The 17,993-nt window shown below is 39.5% G+C and overlaps 2 protein-coding genes across 6 annotated transcripts in view; one reads left to right on the forward strand and one right to left on the reverse strand.

The window, feature by feature from the left end:
• Positions 1-1,286, reverse strand: part of PLAA (phospholipase A2 activating protein) — a 39,576-nt gene extending 38,290 nt beyond the window's left edge. The window contains exon 1 of one of the 3 annotated variants that reach the window (XM_047699306.1): positions 743-1,284. In XM_047699306.1, coding sequence (XP_047555262.1) covers positions 743-891 — 149 coding nt within the window. In that variant the 5' untranslated portion in view covers positions 892-1,284. Of the gene's footprint in view, positions 1-742 lie in introns of all 3 variants that reach the window. The other 2 variants (XM_047699305.1, XM_047699307.1) reach the window with 2 other exon arrangements.
• Positions 1,287-3,286: 2,000 nt separating this feature from the next.
• The window catches only part of IFT74 (intraflagellar transport 74), a 92,101-nt gene continuing 77,394 nt past the window's right edge, over positions 3,287-17,993 (forward strand). Inside the window, exons 1-6 of one of the 3 annotated variants that reach the window (XM_047699310.1) lie at positions 3,287-3,470; positions 5,990-6,125; positions 8,871-9,006; positions 10,030-10,078; positions 11,964-12,062; positions 12,214-12,274. In XM_047699310.1, coding sequence (XP_047555266.1) covers positions 6,006-6,125; positions 8,871-9,006; positions 10,030-10,078; positions 11,964-12,062; positions 12,214-12,274 — 465 coding nt within the window. In that variant the 5' untranslated portion in view covers positions 3,287-3,470; positions 5,990-6,005. Of the gene's footprint in view, positions 3,471-5,985; positions 6,126-8,870; positions 9,007-10,029; positions 10,079-11,963; positions 12,063-12,213; positions 12,275-17,993 lie in introns of all 3 variants that reach the window. The other 2 variants (XM_047699311.1, XM_047699312.1) reach the window with 2 other exon arrangements.

Genomic DNA, 17,993 nt, shown 5'->3' on the forward strand with positions numbered 1-17,993 from the left:
TTCTTGTAAGAACCAGACAAAAAAGAACTGACACCTTGAACAGGATTTGGACCTAAGCTTAACCTTTTGTTCCTTAATTTCTGTTTTTGGTTAATCTCTCCGACAATCTTTTGAAGGCAAATGGCTTTCTCTCAAGAAAACAGCACATCCCCAAACATCCATATAACATGTGAAAATCTTCTTCCCCTCCATCTAGGCCCACCCCAGACTACAGACTAAGAAACTCTGATTTCGACTATGAGTAGAGGAGCCAATGCAACCTTCTGCACGCAATTTTTGAGGACCGAAGTTCTCAAAAATTAAATTTGAAGAACAGAGCAAATTCTAGGGAAAGAACAGGGTTTACTTCAATTACAAGTCAGACGTTTCACAATATCTCATTTAGGGAGAATGCACCTAGCATCAGTAAATTTTCAAATCTAAAAGATACATGGAAAATCATCGCCCAAAGGATAAGAGTTTCGTCCAAGGTCACCCATCCGTTAGTGATTAAGTTAGGACAAGAATGTACGTCTCTGTTAACCGAAAGCCGTGTTCTTTCTCCCTAAATCTTACAGGTTTCTTACAGTGTGAGCCCACAGTACTAGTGCTCTCAGAACTGGGAGGGAGCGCGGACTGGAGTCAAGGCCGGGAAGAGTGCAGAACAACATCGAGGAAGCGTCCCTCCCTTCCCATTAGCAGTAGGAAGCTTGCAACATAGGCGGGGATGGGTGGTGGGAGTCCCCGGACTCGCAGCGCTCACCTGTCTGGGACCCAGAGGCGGGTAGTGCGGTCTCGGGACACGGACACAAAGGCCCCCGGCGGATAGAGACTGCATACCAGGCCCCGCACATCCAGCTCGTGGCCTGGGAGCGAGCAGCTCAGCCGGTACCTGGCGGCGCCGCTGGCCATGGCCCTCGTCGGTCCGGCGCCTGGGACCCAGGCACCGCGCGAGATCAGATCGCAGGGGTGGCCGGGGGTGCGCCCGAGCGCGGCGGGCGAGGGGCCTGCAGGTGACGGGCCGCTGAGGACCGGAAGAGCCCGAGAGCCGGCGCGGAAGGGCAACGGGAAAGGGGAGCGCCGAACGGGCCGAGTGACACAGCAACCCTGACATGCACACCGGAATTCATCATCTGTCTCAGCCCGCCATGACGCAAAGCGTGTGCGTCCCAGCTGCGGAGGCGACGCCGAGCTGAAGTACGCTTCCCTTCCACTCCTCGGACGGCCAGCCAAGTTAGAGCTAACGTCCGGCTGTGTCGCCCGATCGCCCTAATCCAGATCCTTTCGGAGTCCGAGTCGTCTCCGAGTCCTGGCTGAACTGTTTATTGCGGTAAAAGGTGTGGGCTGGAACTACAAATCCCACAATGCCACGCGCCAGCGGGACGTGAGCCGCAGGGGCGCCGAATCCGGATATTTTAAATCTTGAACGGAGGGGTTGCGCGCTCCCTTGTGGTTGAGAAAGACTGCTTCGGTCCTTGTGTCAGGGCCTCTTAGCCCTGAATTCCCCAAACCTACTCTGCAGTCTCCGGAGATTTTCACAAGCTAAACGTTGTTTTTAGTTAAAACGAGAGAGCTAGGGACAAGTTGTAATCAATCGTTTGCCTTAAATCCTGTGAACACTAAGCTGCCGTTCTTGGTACACTAAAAAATGAAAATATTTCATGCGTTAAGCCATTCTAAGATTTAAGACGTTTTTCCCAACTGTGACATCTTCATACAAATGACAAATGCTGGGTCCCCCTCCCCTATGTCTGAAGGCACTCAGGGAGAAAGCTCCAGGTCAGTAGCTTCTCCCAGACAATTCTGTATATTGGAGCACTTGGACAGAGGTTGTAGGGAAGGAAATCTTTTTTCTTTCTACCCTTCTAGGCTTTCCGTGGGGACGCTGTAACAAAAGATTAACAAGAGAAAAACAAACATTAATATGTATATCACATTCATACAAGAGAAACTCAGAGGTGAGTACTCAAAGAGGTGGCTAGAGTCTGGGCTTATATAATATCTTAACGAAGGAACAGTATTTACAGAAGAAAAGAAAAGGACCTTAAGTCTCTAGACCTTAAGTCTTTCGAGGCAGCAAATTATGGAGAGGCAAATATATGGGGAGCTAGAGTTAGTAAGGTTTGTTACGTAGATTTCTCCATGTAGCCTCTAGGCTGACAAAAGGTCTGAAATCGTCTTCCATGACTTTTATCCTTCTTGGTAGAGAGACGCAAGAAGGGACACCGTTGAAATTTTATGTCCTGCTTTTAGGCAAATAGGGGAATGGTAGGTTTTCTTGTATCTACTTTCCAATTGCATTGAGCTCAAAATAATCCTTATACGAAAGTGGCATATTTTGGAGTGGCAAATGCTACTACCATTCACTACAGTGACCAAAAGGATAATAAATGACCACTACAAATAATGCTGGGCTCAAATGGGAGAATTACATAAAAATATCTAACAAACTTGAAGTGAGAAGTTAGCCACATGACATTATTTCATTTTCTGTTGGATTCATCTTAAATTACTTGAAGTCAGGCATATTAGAAAATAAATCTGGATATAAATAATATATGCAACTTGGAAATAATGTAAACAGTGTTAAAAGTCCAATATATATGTAGGTTGTGAGTACAGCAGCAATCACATTAACTCTATAGGAAGATTGGAAGAAAGCAAACTGCTAGTTACTTCACTAGAGAGGTGGGATTTGAGATGAAGTCGTTCTTACACTGTGTGGGTTTTTTTTTTTTTAAATGCTGACACTAAAATATTTCAAGAACACTGTCCTTTTAATTCATCCTTTCTCACAAACTGATCAAAAGAACTCTGAGAGGAAGCTTAAAGATAGAAAACTTCCAACCATTTAAGAAATAGATGGTACGAGAAACACATCTATAATGTTGTATGCGTTGTGCAGTTCTAACAGGAAGGAAAACTGCCTCTAATAAAAAGATCCTACAAGGCTGCCTACCACAAAAAAAAAAACTTTAGTTTTTACTAAAAATAATAGCGCATGTGAGGTAACATAGTGATATAATAAAACTCGCTAGGAGTGAATTCAGGTAGGGCACACTATCAGAGAGGTTGTTGTAACTATAAAGAACACTAAAGTTTTCCAATAAAATGTTCTTTCTCAGCTAAGTCGTGGTTTTCTGTGGCTTCCAGAAAAACACCGCGGTATTCCGCCACAAAAATTAGCCCTCCAATCTCGCGAGAGCAGTTTACTCTCACCTCGCCTGTGATTACCAGCAGAGGCTGAAGATTGGCCAATCAGGACGAGGGCTCTCTCCCCGCCCCGCCCCCGTTGCCGGGATACGCAGTCGCGCGGGGCTGACGGTGGTTAGGTCTGAGGGTCGGGAAAGCTGCGCGAGGGCGAGCTGAGGAGTCGCGAATGAGGTAACGGTTACGGAGGTAGATTAGTGGGATCCGCCGGGGCGGCGGCTTCGGAAAGTAATTGGAACTCCCGTGACCGCTGCGATCTCCTTCCTGAGGTGACGGAGGAGGTGAGAAATTCCGGGTTTCATCTATCCCTCCCTCAGTCCCTCGGGAACCGGTTTTCTCACGTTGGAGAACCTGGTCCGCTCCAAAGAAGATCTACCCGAACTTTTCCACTCTTAGTTGTTCTCCCCAGCCTGGCGACAGGCTAGGGAAGTCCGACTCCAGTCCCGCAAAACTTGTGGAGAGGCCTCCCCAGACAGTCCCCTGAAGAAACCTGACAAGGCGAGACCAGAGAGAAAAAATCCAGAACCTCAAAAAGAAAATTCACTGTGGGCCGAAGGATTTTACTTAAAGTAACAGATTTCTGTCTCGTATTAGCAACTTTCCACTTCTTCATATATTTTTAAATGGCTGGTTTAGGGAAGATAACGTAGCAAGAATTAGGAGGCGGATATTTTAGATCTAGTGTCTGTAATCTTCACAACAGCTCTGCAAGGTACAGGCTCATTGCCACACTGGTTCCTACAGAGGAGGAAAAACATCCAGCGGGGATTATATAGCTGTAACAGTCAGAGCTAAAGTTTACGTCACTCGTTTTTCTGGAACCAAAGACCAGGCTGCTTCTCTGTGTGAATAACGGTGGAGATGGCGTGAATGTTTGCGTGAATGACCCAGGAGTTAATGGCATGTTTGTTAAAAGTGACCCTTTTTATTTTACCTTCTGGGACTCATCTAATGCTAAGCTTTTTCCAAGACAGTAAGGCAGTGGCAATCAGGTGGAAGTGTTATATATTGTACATTTTCTTGAAGTTATCGGGAAAGCTAGAGTAATAGACTTAAATTTTACATTGACAACGGTCATTTCTCGTTTTTCTTGAGCTTCCCAGATACTGTGTTGTTTTTGTTTGTTTTTGTTTTTACAAATTGAATGTTTGTGGCAAACCTGCCTCAGGCAAGGCTACTAGCACCACTTTCCCAACAGCATTTGCTCACTTCTTATCTGTCACATTTTAGTAATTCTGGTGATACTTCAAACTGTTCTATTTGTTATAGTCGTCTGTGAATAGCGATTAGGACTTGCTTAAATGATGGCTAGCATTTTTTAGCAATATTTTTTCACTAAGGTGTAAATTTATGTAAAGATAACTGAAACAAAGTTTAATGAAATAATACTCTTCCTTTATGCATTGAACTCATATTTTTTATTTCATGTTTGAAGTAATTGATCAGAACCTGCCAAATTGTTTTCACAACCCACTAATAGGTCATGACCCATAATGTGAAAAATGCTATTCTAAATTATCAGCCAAACTTTAAATAATATATATATATATTTTAAAGATTTTATTTATTTATTTGTCAGAGAGAGAGAGGGAGAGAGAGCAAGCACAGGCAGACAGAATGGCAGGCAGAGGCAGAGGGAGAAGCAGGCTCCCTGATGAGCAAGGAGCCCGATGTGGGACTCGATCCCAGGACGCTGGGATCATGACCTGAGCCGAAGGCAGCTGCCCAACCAACTGAGCCACCCAGGCGTCCCTAAATAATATATTCTGATGAGCAAAGGAGGGGGCTGGTAAACTGGGAGAGAATGAGTGAATTAAAGAACTGATTTAAAGGGAGATGTAGTGAGAATAAAGATGAGACTGGTATAAAGAGGAGACTAAGATCAGAGAATGAAGTATTTCAGTTGATACTGAAGTGAAACAATTCCAGGTGATGACAAGCTCCACGTCTACTCACAGCTACAGATGACTGAAATGGAGTGAAATGGTTACTGAAATTTAAATCTGGAAACTGTGACCTTGAATGTTAGGTATTGAATCCAGTATCCCCGTGGAATTCATCCAGGACATAGGTTGGACTGAAAAAGAGAGACTGAGCTAGGTACAAAAGACTTTAGTGAAGATGGGGGTGGTGGGGGGAAGGTGAGGTAGTCCCTAAGCAAAAGCAACCTGAAAAGATCCATGGCAATAAGGTTGCATTCCCTGGTCATCAAAGGAAGAGAGTCTTGTTAATTTTTTTTTTTTTTTAAAGATTTGAAAGAGTAATATTTTGAAAGTGACACTGGGGAGCAATGGAAGTGTTGTGCACTTCCTTTCCTTTGGATTTGCGGATTGAGAAGCTAAAACAGCCTTTACTACTGAAAGTGTTTTTGGGACAAGTTGGGATTCTGGTAAAGCAAAGAGTAAAATGAAGTATTTGATAATAGAATTGAGAATACAAGGGAGTGAATCATAGACCGAGAGCACAGAGAAGAAATAGGGGAGAACAAAGCTGGATATGTTGGAAAAGAGAATTTTACTAGAATATGGGAAGAGCTCAAGACAGTGTCTTGCATTTTGGTAAGAAAATAGGGAACTGAGGAAGGCATATTATAGTAAATGATTTCATGGTTCCATTTTAAATATAATAATGTCAAATTTGAACAAAATGAAGCAGGTTTAGCCTTGAAGTAGTACTTGGAATGGCAATTTGCAAGAAAAGTTACTGTGGATTAAATGTTCAAAGGAAAGCTATGTGGATTTCCATTGTCTTGCTATAGAAAATACAAAGGAGAATTGAACTGTTTCTTGTTTCCAGATAGTGGTTAAAGTGAACAAATGGCCAGTAATCACAAACCTTCACCAGCTCGCCCTGTTTCTCGTGGTGGAATTGGGTTGCCTGGAAGACCTCCTTCTGGAATACGACCCCCATCAGGAAATATTCGAGTGGCAACTGGAGTAAGTTTCAAACAATTCTTGGGCGTATGTCCTGGTAAAAGTTGGAAAGCCTGTCTATAATTTTTTTATTTGTTCTTTATTTGTTCTTTCTTTATTCTGGGTGGCTCAGTGGGTTAAAGCCTCTGCCTTCGGCTCAGGTCATGGTCTCAGGGTCCTGGGATCGAGCCCCGCATCGGGTTCTCTCTGCTCAGCAGGGAGCCTGCTTCCCCCCCCTCTCTCTGCCTGCCTCTCTACTTGTGATCTCTGTCAAATAAATAACTAAAATCTTTTAAAAAAAAATTATTTTCAAAGAGTATTTGAGGAATTTATATATCTTTATAATACAGTATTAAGTGTAAAAAGCAGCATGGTGCCAATTGAATGTAAAAATATACATTTATACATACACAGAAAGAAATTAATATGCCAGAATATTCATATTAATTTTTCTGATGCTTGCAACACGTGATTTCAACTCCTTGTATGTCAAGCTTACACAGTAGACTAACTGCAAACTAGAGATAATGCTGGGTCCTGTGTTGAATTCATAAGAAGAATAGTAATTTTTGGAGGGAAAAATTTTGGTAAAGTCAGGTTTTCTTAAACTTTTTGGATTTTTCTGGAGTTTCAGGTAATACTATCAACATCATCAGCTTATAGTGAAATGATTTTTCTAAAGTCTTCACATACATGGTACTGAGCTTCTAAGAATTTTTATTTTAGTAAGAATTTATGCTTGCTAATTAAGTATCCATAAAAGAATGCAGATACTTACTGGCCACCTACTCAGTGCCATGTGCTTTACCCATTTAATGTTTGTAGTTTTTTAAAATATTGATGCTTGCTGTAAAACATACAAAGGAGAAGTGTCAGAGTTCCTTCCTAAACCAGGTATAACTATTGTCAGCAGTGTACTGTGTATCCTTCCAGACTTTTTTCTATTCCTTTACAAATACTAACACACATGCATATGAGATTATATGATTCTAGTATTTTCTAAAATGACCATAATACTACATACATTATTAAGTATCTTATCCATTATTTTCAATAATATATTGTAAGTATATTTTCATATGAATACATATGTCTATTCATTCTTTTAAATGTGTGTAATGTTAATTTATACTTCTCTGTATTTTCATTTGGTAAAGTTTACCTGGGAAGAGATTTAGCATTCTCTTCCAAAGATTACTCAGGATAACCCTGAACTAGTTTAGTTTGAATTTGTGGTAAACAGTGTTTCTGTGTCCAACATATTCTTCGGATTGTTTTGTTTTACTATTGTTTTACTGTTGCTGCCCCCTTCCCCCAGAAATTACCAAGTAATTCTCAGAATCACTTAAGAATTATGTTAGCTGGGGCTCCGGGATGGCTCAGTGGGTTAAAGCCTCTGCCTTCGGCTCAGGTCATGATCCCAGGGTCCTGGGATCCAGCCCTGCATCGGATTCTCTGCTCAGCAGGGAGCCTGCTTCCCCCTCTCTCTGCCTGCCTCTCTGTCTACTTGTGATCTGTCAAATAAATAAATAAAATCTTAAAAAAAAAAAGAATTATGTTAGCTGATAGGATTAGGGAGTAGCAACTAACAGTATTAAAGACAGTCAAAATGAATGACAATGGTTATATATAATCCCTATCTAAAATGTCTACTACATATTTAATCTACTACTACATTCTTTGGCAGAGAGTGGGGAAAAAAAGAAAGAAAGGATGGAAGATAAACAAAAGAAGGATAACTTGGAACAGGGTCGGGTGGTCTCATACTTTCCCAACCTGTCCATGTTGTAAGAACTGACAAGAAGGGGATTTTTTTTTCTCTGGCCGATTTTATTTATTTATTTGAGAGAGAGAAAGCACAAGGGGTAGGGGCAGAGAAGGAGAACCAGGGAGCTGGATGACATGGGGCTCAATCCCAAGACCCAAAGGCACATGTTTAACTGACTGAGCCACCTAGATGCCCCAAGAAGGGAATCTTTTGTTCTTTCCTCAAAGTGTATAATGTTATATTGGATTTTGCAGACTTGACATAGAGAATCATGTGGAATAATAATATGAATGCTTGTTGAATGATGTAACACTTTAACACTTACTTAGCTATCTTGTGATAGAATTATATATAACTTCAATTTAAAAATGAAAATTTCTTCTTCTTTTGTGATTTAAAGGTAATATACACTTACTGTAAAAATGCTGAAAACATAAAATTGTGAAAAGGGTAACATAAAAATGAACTATAATACTATTTTATATGAGGATAACCATTGTTACTGCTTCTTATGTAATTCTCCATACTTTTTGTTTTACAAAGTGAAATTATGAATACTGTTTTATAAACTTTTTTTAATATATTACAACTTATTCAACCATTTCCTATGGTTAAATAAGGACAAATAGGTATATATTTAGTTCCTTTCCAATTTAGAGGTATTATAAATAATGTCTACACATAGAATTTTATTCATGTGTCCATTTAACTTATTTTTCTTGAAATATAGGATATAGTTGACTTGAAATTTATATTCTATAAATAGAATTTAAATTTTTTTAGAATTTTAAATTTTAAAGAAATGTGTTAATGTTCACAGAATTTTAAATGTTAAAGAATTTCACTTAATATTTCATATTTCAGAAATTCAAAAAAAGGAATGCTTTACAAATTAAATAGAATTTTAATTTTTAAAAAATAGTATCTTTTCACTCTTAACAGTAGTAGGAAGTATAGTATTTTTCTAGTTTACTAAAACTGCAATCATATTTTTCATGTAGATGCCACCTGGAACAGCAAGACCAGCCTCTCGCGGTGGTCCCATAGGGACAGGAGGAGTTCTTTCTTCTCAAATCAAAGTTGCTGACCGTCCTGTAACACAACAAGGTTTGAGTGGAATGAAAACTGGAATGAAAGGTATCTATTTTAAGAAGATGAGTATATTTTATTTAAGAAGTATTACAGGGGCACTTTGGTGGCTCAGTAAGTTGAACATCTACCTTTGGCTCAGGTCATGATCTAGCAGGGGTCAGCCGGGAGTCTGTTTCTCCCTTTCCCTCTGCCACTCTCCCTGCTTGTGCTTGCTCTCTCAAATAAATAAATAAAATCTTTAAAAAAAAAAAAAGAAGTGTTACTTTTTCTGATAATTAATGCTTCATTATAATATGTAAGTCCTTAAGTAAGGGACTAAGGCTAATATATAAATTTTTACTGCATGTTTCCTTATGCCTCTGTATTTAAAAAGGCATAATAGTACACTACATGTTATGATTAAAAAATTGATTTGTGATATATATAAATCAAAGCATGGTGAAGTGCTTTATAGTGAGTTTGTCTCAGAGATAAATTATGAAAAGTCATAATCTCTTGCATTGAGAAATTCAGTCTAAATCTGCACTGTCCATTATGATAATCAATAGCTACATTAGCTGTAATTAATTAAAATTAGGTAAAATAAATAATCAGCTGTCTAGTAGCATCAGCCACATTTCAAGTGCTCAATAATCCCAAGTAGCTACTTTATTGGACAGTACTGATACAGAATATTTCCACTGTTGCAGAAAGTTCTCTTGGATAAACCTGTTCTAGACTTTCTCAGTTTGCATTCGGTTAACCTGACCTATAGAGTCTGCTGTCTTAACAGCCCTAACTCTAGTCCCATTTTTCTGGTCTTAATTCAAGTTTCCATTATGACATGATTCTGAGATATTCTCTTTTCATTTTACCCTGAGATCAAGAGTCACATGCTTTCCTGATTGGCCCAGCCAGGTGCCCCAGTGTTCTTTACGATTTTAATGACTTGTCTTGATTATCAACTTTATTGGGGCATAAATAAAGACTATCAGAATGGTGGAATATAACTATGGTTGTGCTTTGGTTTGCTATTTTGGTGGCATTTCCAAACTGAACAGTAATAATTAAAAACTTTTTTTTTTTTAGGTCCCCAGAGGCAAATTTTAGACAAATCTTACTATCTTGGGCTTCTTCGGTATGTTTTTCCCTATGTATGGTTGTGAAGTTTTAACTCTGTATTAAGATAATTAGGTATCTTTTGATTTCTAAGAATTATTTTGTCTTCTGATATAATTTCTGGTTAATTTGGCTGTGTTACAAAATATATATGATAATACAGTTAGGCTGAGATTTTTTTTTTTTTTTTTTTTAAAGATTTTATTTATTTATTTGACAGAGAGAAATCACAAGTAAGCAGAGAGGCAGGCAGAGAGAGAGGAGGAAGCAGGCTCCCTGCTGAGCAGAGAGCCCGATGTGGGGCTCGAACCCAGGACCTGGGATCATGACCTGAGCCGAAGGCAGCGGCTTAACCCACCGAGCCACCCAGGCACCCCGAGATTTTAAATTGTTAATGTATTTGCATGTAGATGAACTATTTATGTCAAGTTCACTATTGTTGTTATAATGATAAGAATAATCTTTCATGCTTCTTCTCACTAATTCTCTGGAATATATTATTCATACCACTGACATGTCACTAGTTGCATCTAATAAGAAAAGGAAAATGTTTATACTTATTTATGATTTATTAACTAGTGTAGGTTTTTACATAAATGTATATTTGGTCAATTGCTACAAGTGTGACCTAATTTTAATTAATTCAGAAGGTTTATTATGTTGCTCTTAAGTATGAAGCTCTAAATTGAGAACTTTTTTCTTTTTCTCAATCTGCCTTTTTCTTGTTCAGATGTCCTACTCTATTTTCCCATTTTACTTTGTTTTCTTCTTGGCTCATCTAGATCTTCTTTTTCTCTTATTTCCATTTCATTTGATCCATACTTCTATCATGTCCTAAAAGTTCTGTTTTCTTTCTCAGTTCTTTGGATTCTTTCATTACTTCATTATCAGGATCGTTTATGATTCTCAAACTTCTAGAAGTCAATAAAGAGAAGTGTAGGTTTTCCCCATCAGTCCATTAGTTAGCATTAAGCTGAACTAACATCAGCAAAAAAAAAAAAAGTAGTGAGACCGTCAGTTGTATAGCATCTCTTAATATCCAGCCACTTTTTAATTAAAAGAAGAAAAAGATATAGAACTATTTTTCATAGTTGCATTTCCTTGCTTCTCCAGGATTTGTGCTTCTGCATTAAAGAATAGTTCTAGCTATTCATGTAACTGTTCAATGCTATAGCAGTGGTTCTCACCTGGCAGTGATTTTGCCCCCTAGAGAATATTTGACAATTTTTAGGCACATATTTGGTTGTCACAACTGGGGTTGAGGGGTTGTGCTACCAATACCTCGACCAGGAATACTGTTAAATATCCTACAGTAGACAGGATAGCCCCTTCATAACTGCCAGACTGCCAGACTATTCTTTAATGACCTAAAATATAGTAGTGCTGCTTTTGAGAAGCCCTGTCCTAGAGGGTAGCAGGAGCTGTAAGGGTGACAATTAAGTATCTACTTCTGTCTAAAGATTATTAGTTTGACCAGGCTTACATTCTGGTCCTAATTCATCTTAATGATTAGAGAATCTCTTTCAGTTTCTTTTTATTTATTTATTTAAGAGAGAGAGTGGGAGAGAGCATGAGAGGGGAGAAGGTCAGAGGGAGAAGCAAACTCCCCATGGAGCTGGGAGCCCGATGTGGGACTCGATCCTAGGACTCCAGGATCATGACCCGAGCTGAAGGCAGTTGCTTAACCAACTGAGCCACCCAGGTGCCCTCTCTTTCAGTTTCTTGTCAAAGTTGGGATATGCCTCATTCTTAGTTAAACCACATAAATTTTTTTTCTTTCTTTAGTGAAATTTCACAAAACCATTTATATTGTTACACATTTATGAGAAGTTTGTTTTGTTTGACTAGAAAGGCTCTTTTCTGTTTTAGAAGTATTGTTCACTTTCTTGTTTCTTTTCATTTAGAAGTAAAATAAGTGAACTTACAACAGAAATTAATAAACTTCAGAAAGAGATAGAAATGTACAATCAAGAGAATTCAGTATATTTGTCATATGAAAAGAGGTAAGTAGTTTTGGAGTTAAAATTATACAAGAACTTTCTTATTAATAGGCAACATTTAATGTAATTTCAGAAGTTTAATAATGAATTTATAGTTATACATAATGTTTGTAGTGCTCTTATGTGTTTATGAATATTTGTTTTATGCTTGCAGAGCTGAGACTTTAGCTGTTGAAATCAAAGAGTTTCAAGGACAACTAGCAGACTACAACATGGTATTTTCTCTTTTCTTAGATTTTTTGAAGATTTTTATTGCTTTTTGCTACTTTAAAAATATATTATTTTAAATACCAAATACTATATGAATACATGTTTATGGTAAAAGATTGAAATCAGGGTAAGTGTATGATTAAAGTATCACTTTTCTTTTTCCCTCATTTCCCTACCCAGAAATAATTTGGTTTAACAGATTGATATATATTCTGCCAGTCTCTTTTTTTTAATGTTTCATAGTTTTATTTAAATTCTAGTTAGTTAACATACAGTGTAATGTTAGTTTCAGGAATAGAATTTAGTGATTCATCACTCACATATAACACCCAGTGCTCATCACAACTGCCTTCCTTGATATCCATCACCCGTCTAGCCCATTCCCACTCACCTCCCTCCATCAACCCACAGTTTGCTCTCTGTCATTAAGAGCCTCTTTTATGGGGGGCGCCTGGGTGGCTCAGTGGGTTAAAGCCTCTGCCTTCGGCTCAGGTCATGATCCCAGGGTCCTGGGATCAAGCCCTACACGGGCCTCTCTGCTCAGCGGGGAGCCTACTCCCCCCTCTCTCTGCCTGCCTCTCTACCCACTTGTGATCTCTCTCTGTCAAATAAATAAATAAAATCTTTAAAAATATATATATATATATTTTTTAAAAAGAGTCTCTTTTATGGTTTGCTTCTCTCTCTCTCTTTTTTTTTCTTTCCCCTGTTTGTTTGTTTAATTCCACGTATGCGTGAAACCATGTGGTATTTGTCTTTATTGACTGACTTACTTCACATAGCATAATACACTCTAACTCCATACATGTCAGCCCAAATGGCAAGATTTCATTCTTTATTATGGTTGGGTAATATTTCAGCATGTGCGCGCGCGCGAGTGTGTGTGTAGCACATCTTTATCCATCAGGCAATATCCATTCCTCAGTCGTTGGACATTTGTGCTCTTTCCATAATTTGGCTATTGTTGATAGTGCTGCCATAAAATTGGGGTCATATGTCCGTTCAAATCAGTGCTTTTGTATCCTTTGGGCAAGTATCTAGTAGTGCAATTGCCGGATCATAGAGTAATTCTATTTTTAACTCTGCGGAACCTCCATACTCTTTTCCAGAGTGGCTACATCAGTTTGCTTTCCCACCAACAGTGCAAGAGCCTTCCATTTTCTCCGCATCCTCACCAACCTCTGTTGTTTCCTATGTTGTTATTTTTAGCCATTCTGACAGGTGTGAGATGGTATCTCTTTGTAGTTTTGATATGTATTTCCCTGATGATAGGTAATGTTGAGCATGTTTTCATGTGTCTGTTAGCCATCTCTCTTCTTTAGAAAAATGTCTGTTCATATCTCCTGCCTTTTTCTTAACTGGATTCTTTGTTTTTTGGGGATTAAATTCATAAGTTTTTTTTTTTTTTAAGATTTTATTTCTTTATTTGACAGAGAGAGAAAGTGTGAGTGCACAAGCAGTAGGAGTGGCAGGCAGAGGCAGAGGATGAGAGAGAAGCAGGCTTCCCAATGAGCAGGGAGCCTGATGATGGACTCGATCCCAGGACCCTGGGATCAAGACTTAAGCTGAAAGATGCTTAACTAACTGAGCCACCCAGGCGCCCTCAATTCATTTTTTTTTTTTTTTTCTGAATTCATTTATTTATAGATTTTGGGATACTAACCTTCTGTATCATGTTGATTGATTTGCAAATATTGAACCACCCTGGTAACCCAGGAATAAATGCCACTTGGGATTTTCCATTATGCAATGGAAAAAAATGGTGGGATTCACATGGTGAATGATTCTTTCAGTGTACTGTTGGATTTGATTTGCTAGTATTTTGTTGAGAATTTTTGCATCCACATTCATTAGGGATATTGGCCTGTAGTTCTCTTTTTTAGTGGAATCTTTGTCTGGTTTTGAAATCAGGGTAATTCTGGCCTCATAGTTTATAAGTATTGTAAGTATATTTGTAAGTATTTGTTCCATTTCCATTTTGGGGGAATAGTTTGAGAAGAATAGGTATTAACTCTTCTTTAAATGTTTGGTAGAGGGGCGCCTGGGTGGCTCAGTGGGTAAAGCCTCTGCCTTCGGCTCGGGTCATGGTCTCAGGGTCCTGGGATCGAGCCCCATGTCAGGCTCCCTGATTAGCGGGGAGCCTGCTTTCCCCTCTTTCTCTGTCCACTGCTCTGCCTACTTGTGATCTCTCTCTCTGTCAAATAAAAAAAATCTTTAAATAAATAAATAAATAAATAAATAAATGTTTGGTAGAGGAGCATCTGGGTGGCTCCAGCATCTGCCTTCAGCTCAGGTCATAGTCCTGGGGTTCTGGGGTCCTGGGATTGAGCTCCACATCCGGTTCCCTTCTGAGTGGGTAGTCTGCTTCTCCGTCTCTACCTGCAGCTCCCCCTGCTTGTGCTTGCTCTCTCTGTCTCTCTGGCAAATAAATGAATAAAATCTTAAAAAAAGAAAAGAACTAAGTGGATATAATAATATCCAGTAATTATAATAAAAAGAAAGGTTTGGTAGAATTCCCCTGGGAAGCTATCTGGCCCTGGGCTTTTGTTTGTTGGGAGAGTTTTGATTACTGCTTCATTTTCTTTGCTGCTTCAAACTGTTCCAATTTTCTGTTTGTTCCTGTTTCAGATTTGGTAGTTGATATGTTTCAGAGAATTTATCCATTTCTTCCAGATTGCCCAATTTGTTGGCATATAATTTTTCATAGTATTATTATAATTGTTTGTATTACCGTGGGTTGGTTGTGATCTAGCCTCTCTCATTTGTGATTTTGTTTATTTGGGTCCTTTTCCTTTTCTTTTTGGTAAGTCTGGCTAGGGAGTTATCAGTTTTATTAATTCCCAAAGAACCTGCTTCACTGATCTGTTCTACTGTTCCTTTTGTTTCTATTTCCTTCCTTCCTTCCTTCCTTCCTTTTTTAGAGAGAGAGACAGCATGAGTGGAGGGAGGGGCGGAGGGAGAGGCAGAGAGAGAATCCTAAGCAGATTCCACACCCAGCATGGAGCCCGACTCAGGGCTTAGTCTCAAGACCCTGAGATCAAGACTTGAGCTGAAATCAAAAGTCAGATGCTTAACCGACTGAGCCACCCAGACATCCCTATATCATTTATTTCTGCTCTAATCTTTATGCTTTTCTTTCTTCTGCTGGCTTTAGGGTTCACTGGCTGTTCTTTTTCTAACTCCTTTATGTGTGAAGTTAGGTTGTATATTTGAAATTTTTCTTGTTTTTTGAGGTAAGCCTATACTGCTATATAGTTACCTCTTATGACCACTTTTGTTGCATCTCCAAGGTTTTGGACCATCGTGTTTTCATGTGTTTCCTTGTATTTTCCTTTTTATTTCTTCTTTAATTTCCTGGTTAACCCATTCATTCTTTAGTAGGATGTTAACTTCCATGTATTATGGTTTTTACCAGTTTTTTCTTATGGTCTTATGGTTGACTTCTTCCAGTTCTATAGCACTGTGGTAAGATAATATACATGGTGTAACAGTTGCTTTGTACTTGTTGAACCCTGATTTGTGACCCAGTATGTGATCTGTTTTGGAGAATATCTCATGCGCCCCTGGAAAGAATGTATATTCTGCTGCTATAGGATGGAATGTTCTGAATATATCTGTTAAGTCCATCTGGTTCAGTGTGTCATTTAAGCTGTTGTTTCCTTGTTTTCTGCTTAGATGATCTGTCCATTGCTGTAAGTGGGGTGTTAAAGTCCCCTATTATTATTGTGTTATTATCAATGAGGGTTTTTTTTTTATGTTTGTTGTTAATTGTTTTATACATTTGGGTATTCCCAAGTTGGAAGCATAAATATTAACAATAGTTAGATGATCTTGTTGGATAAACCCCTTAATTATGATATAGTACCCTTCTTCATCTCTTGTTATAGTCTTTGATTTAAAATCTAGTTGTCTGATATAAGTGTGGCTACTCTGGCTCTTTTTTAAAATTTTTTTATTTTTTATAAACATATATTTTTTCCCCAGGGGTACAGGTTTGTGAATCGCCAGGTTTACACACTTCACAGCACTCACCATAGCACATACCCTCCCCAATGTCCATAACCCCACCCCCTTCAGCCCCATTCTCCCTCTTTTCTTCTTCTGGGACTCCTATGATAGAATGTTATTGGGACTCCTGGGTGGCTCCATTGCTTAAGTGTCCACCTTCAGTTCAGGTCCTGATCCTAGGGTCCTGGGATTGAGTCCCATATTAGCCTTCTTGCTCATCGGGGAGCCTGCTTCCCCCTCTGCTGCCTCTCCCCTTGCTTATTCTTTTTCTGTCTCTGACAAATAAATAAAATCTTGGGATGCCTACATGTCTCATCAGTCAGCTAAGCATCTGCCTTCGGCTCAGGTCATGATTCCAGGGTCCTGGGATCAAGTCCTGAATCAGGCTCCTTCCTCAGGGGGGAGCCTGCTTCTCCCTCAGCCTGCTGCTCCCCTTGCTTGTGCTTGTGTGCACATGCTTTCTCTCCCTCTCTGTCACTCTCTAATAAATAAAATCTTAAAAAAGAAAGAATGTTATTACGCTTTATGGAATAGTTGAGTTCCCTAAGTCTGTATTTGTGATCAAATATTTTTCTCTTTCCCTCTTCTTTTCAGCTTGATTTTCCATAAGTTTATCTTTTTTTAAAAAATTTTATTTATTTATTTGACAAAGAGAGAGACAGAGCACAAGCAGGAGGAGTGGCAGGAGAGGGAGAGAGAGAAGCAGGCTCCCCACTGAGCAGGGAGCTGGTTGTTGGTCTTGATCCCAGAACCCTGGGATCATGACCTGAGCTGAAGGCGGATGCTCAACTGACTGAGCCACCCAGGAACCCCTAATTTTATCTTTATCACTTTTTCATTCCTCTGCTTTTTCCATCCTTGTGGTCATCATATCTGTTCGGTTTTGCATCTCAGTTTTAGCATTTATTATTTTAGCATGACTAGTTTTTTAGGTCTTTTATATCAATGTAAGGCACTCCCTGGTGTCTTCTATGTTTTTCTTAAACCTAGGTAGTATTCTTATGATTGTTGCTTTAAATTCTGGATCAGGTTTATTGCTTATATCTGTTTCGATTAGATCCCTGGCCATGTCCTTTTCTTATTCTTTCTTTTGGGATGAATTCCTCCCATTTCAGTATTTTTTCTAGGTCTTTGTCTTCTTTTGTGTCTGTTTCCTGCTCCTGAGAGTAATGCTTTATTAAGAAGGGGTCATGTACTGTCCAGAGCTTAGGGGTTAAGCAAGTGTTTCTGGTGTATGCTGCGTGCACTCTGCTGCTATGTTTTGGCTGCTCTTTCCTTCAGGTCAGTCCTCTGCAGAGTTTCTCCTTCCCTGCAGTGGGGAGTGTTTGGACCTTGGCCAGAGTGGTAGGTTTTAACTAGGTGTGCTCTGGTCTGCTTGTTAAAATAGGCCTGATACTGTTACCACTAGAGCTGAAGCTTTGAGGCTCTCTTTGGTCATCAGACTAGGTGTGTCCTGGGGGGAGGGGTGTTCTGCTGGTCTTTTGGGGGAGGGGCCTGATGCTCTGGTTCTCAGGTACACTTGCCCTAGTAAAGAAGAACCTGCAGAGCACAGGGGGCAGGGCTTGGTGTAAGGCTCTCAGACCTCCACTCTTGGCCCTGTGCTGCTCACTGAAGTCAATCCGTGCTGATGGGTAGGGGAGAAAAATGGCACCAGCCCTCTACCTCATTCATGGAGAGGGGAGTTCACCCCTGTTGCTGTCCGGGAAGCCCTCACAG

This window comes from Lutra lutra, chromosome 13 (genome assembly GCF_902655055.1).
Source record: "Lutra lutra chromosome 13, mLutLut1.2, whole genome shotgun sequence".
In the NCBI taxonomy this organism is placed as follows: domain Eukaryota; kingdom Metazoa; phylum Chordata; class Mammalia; order Carnivora; family Mustelidae; genus Lutra; species Lutra lutra.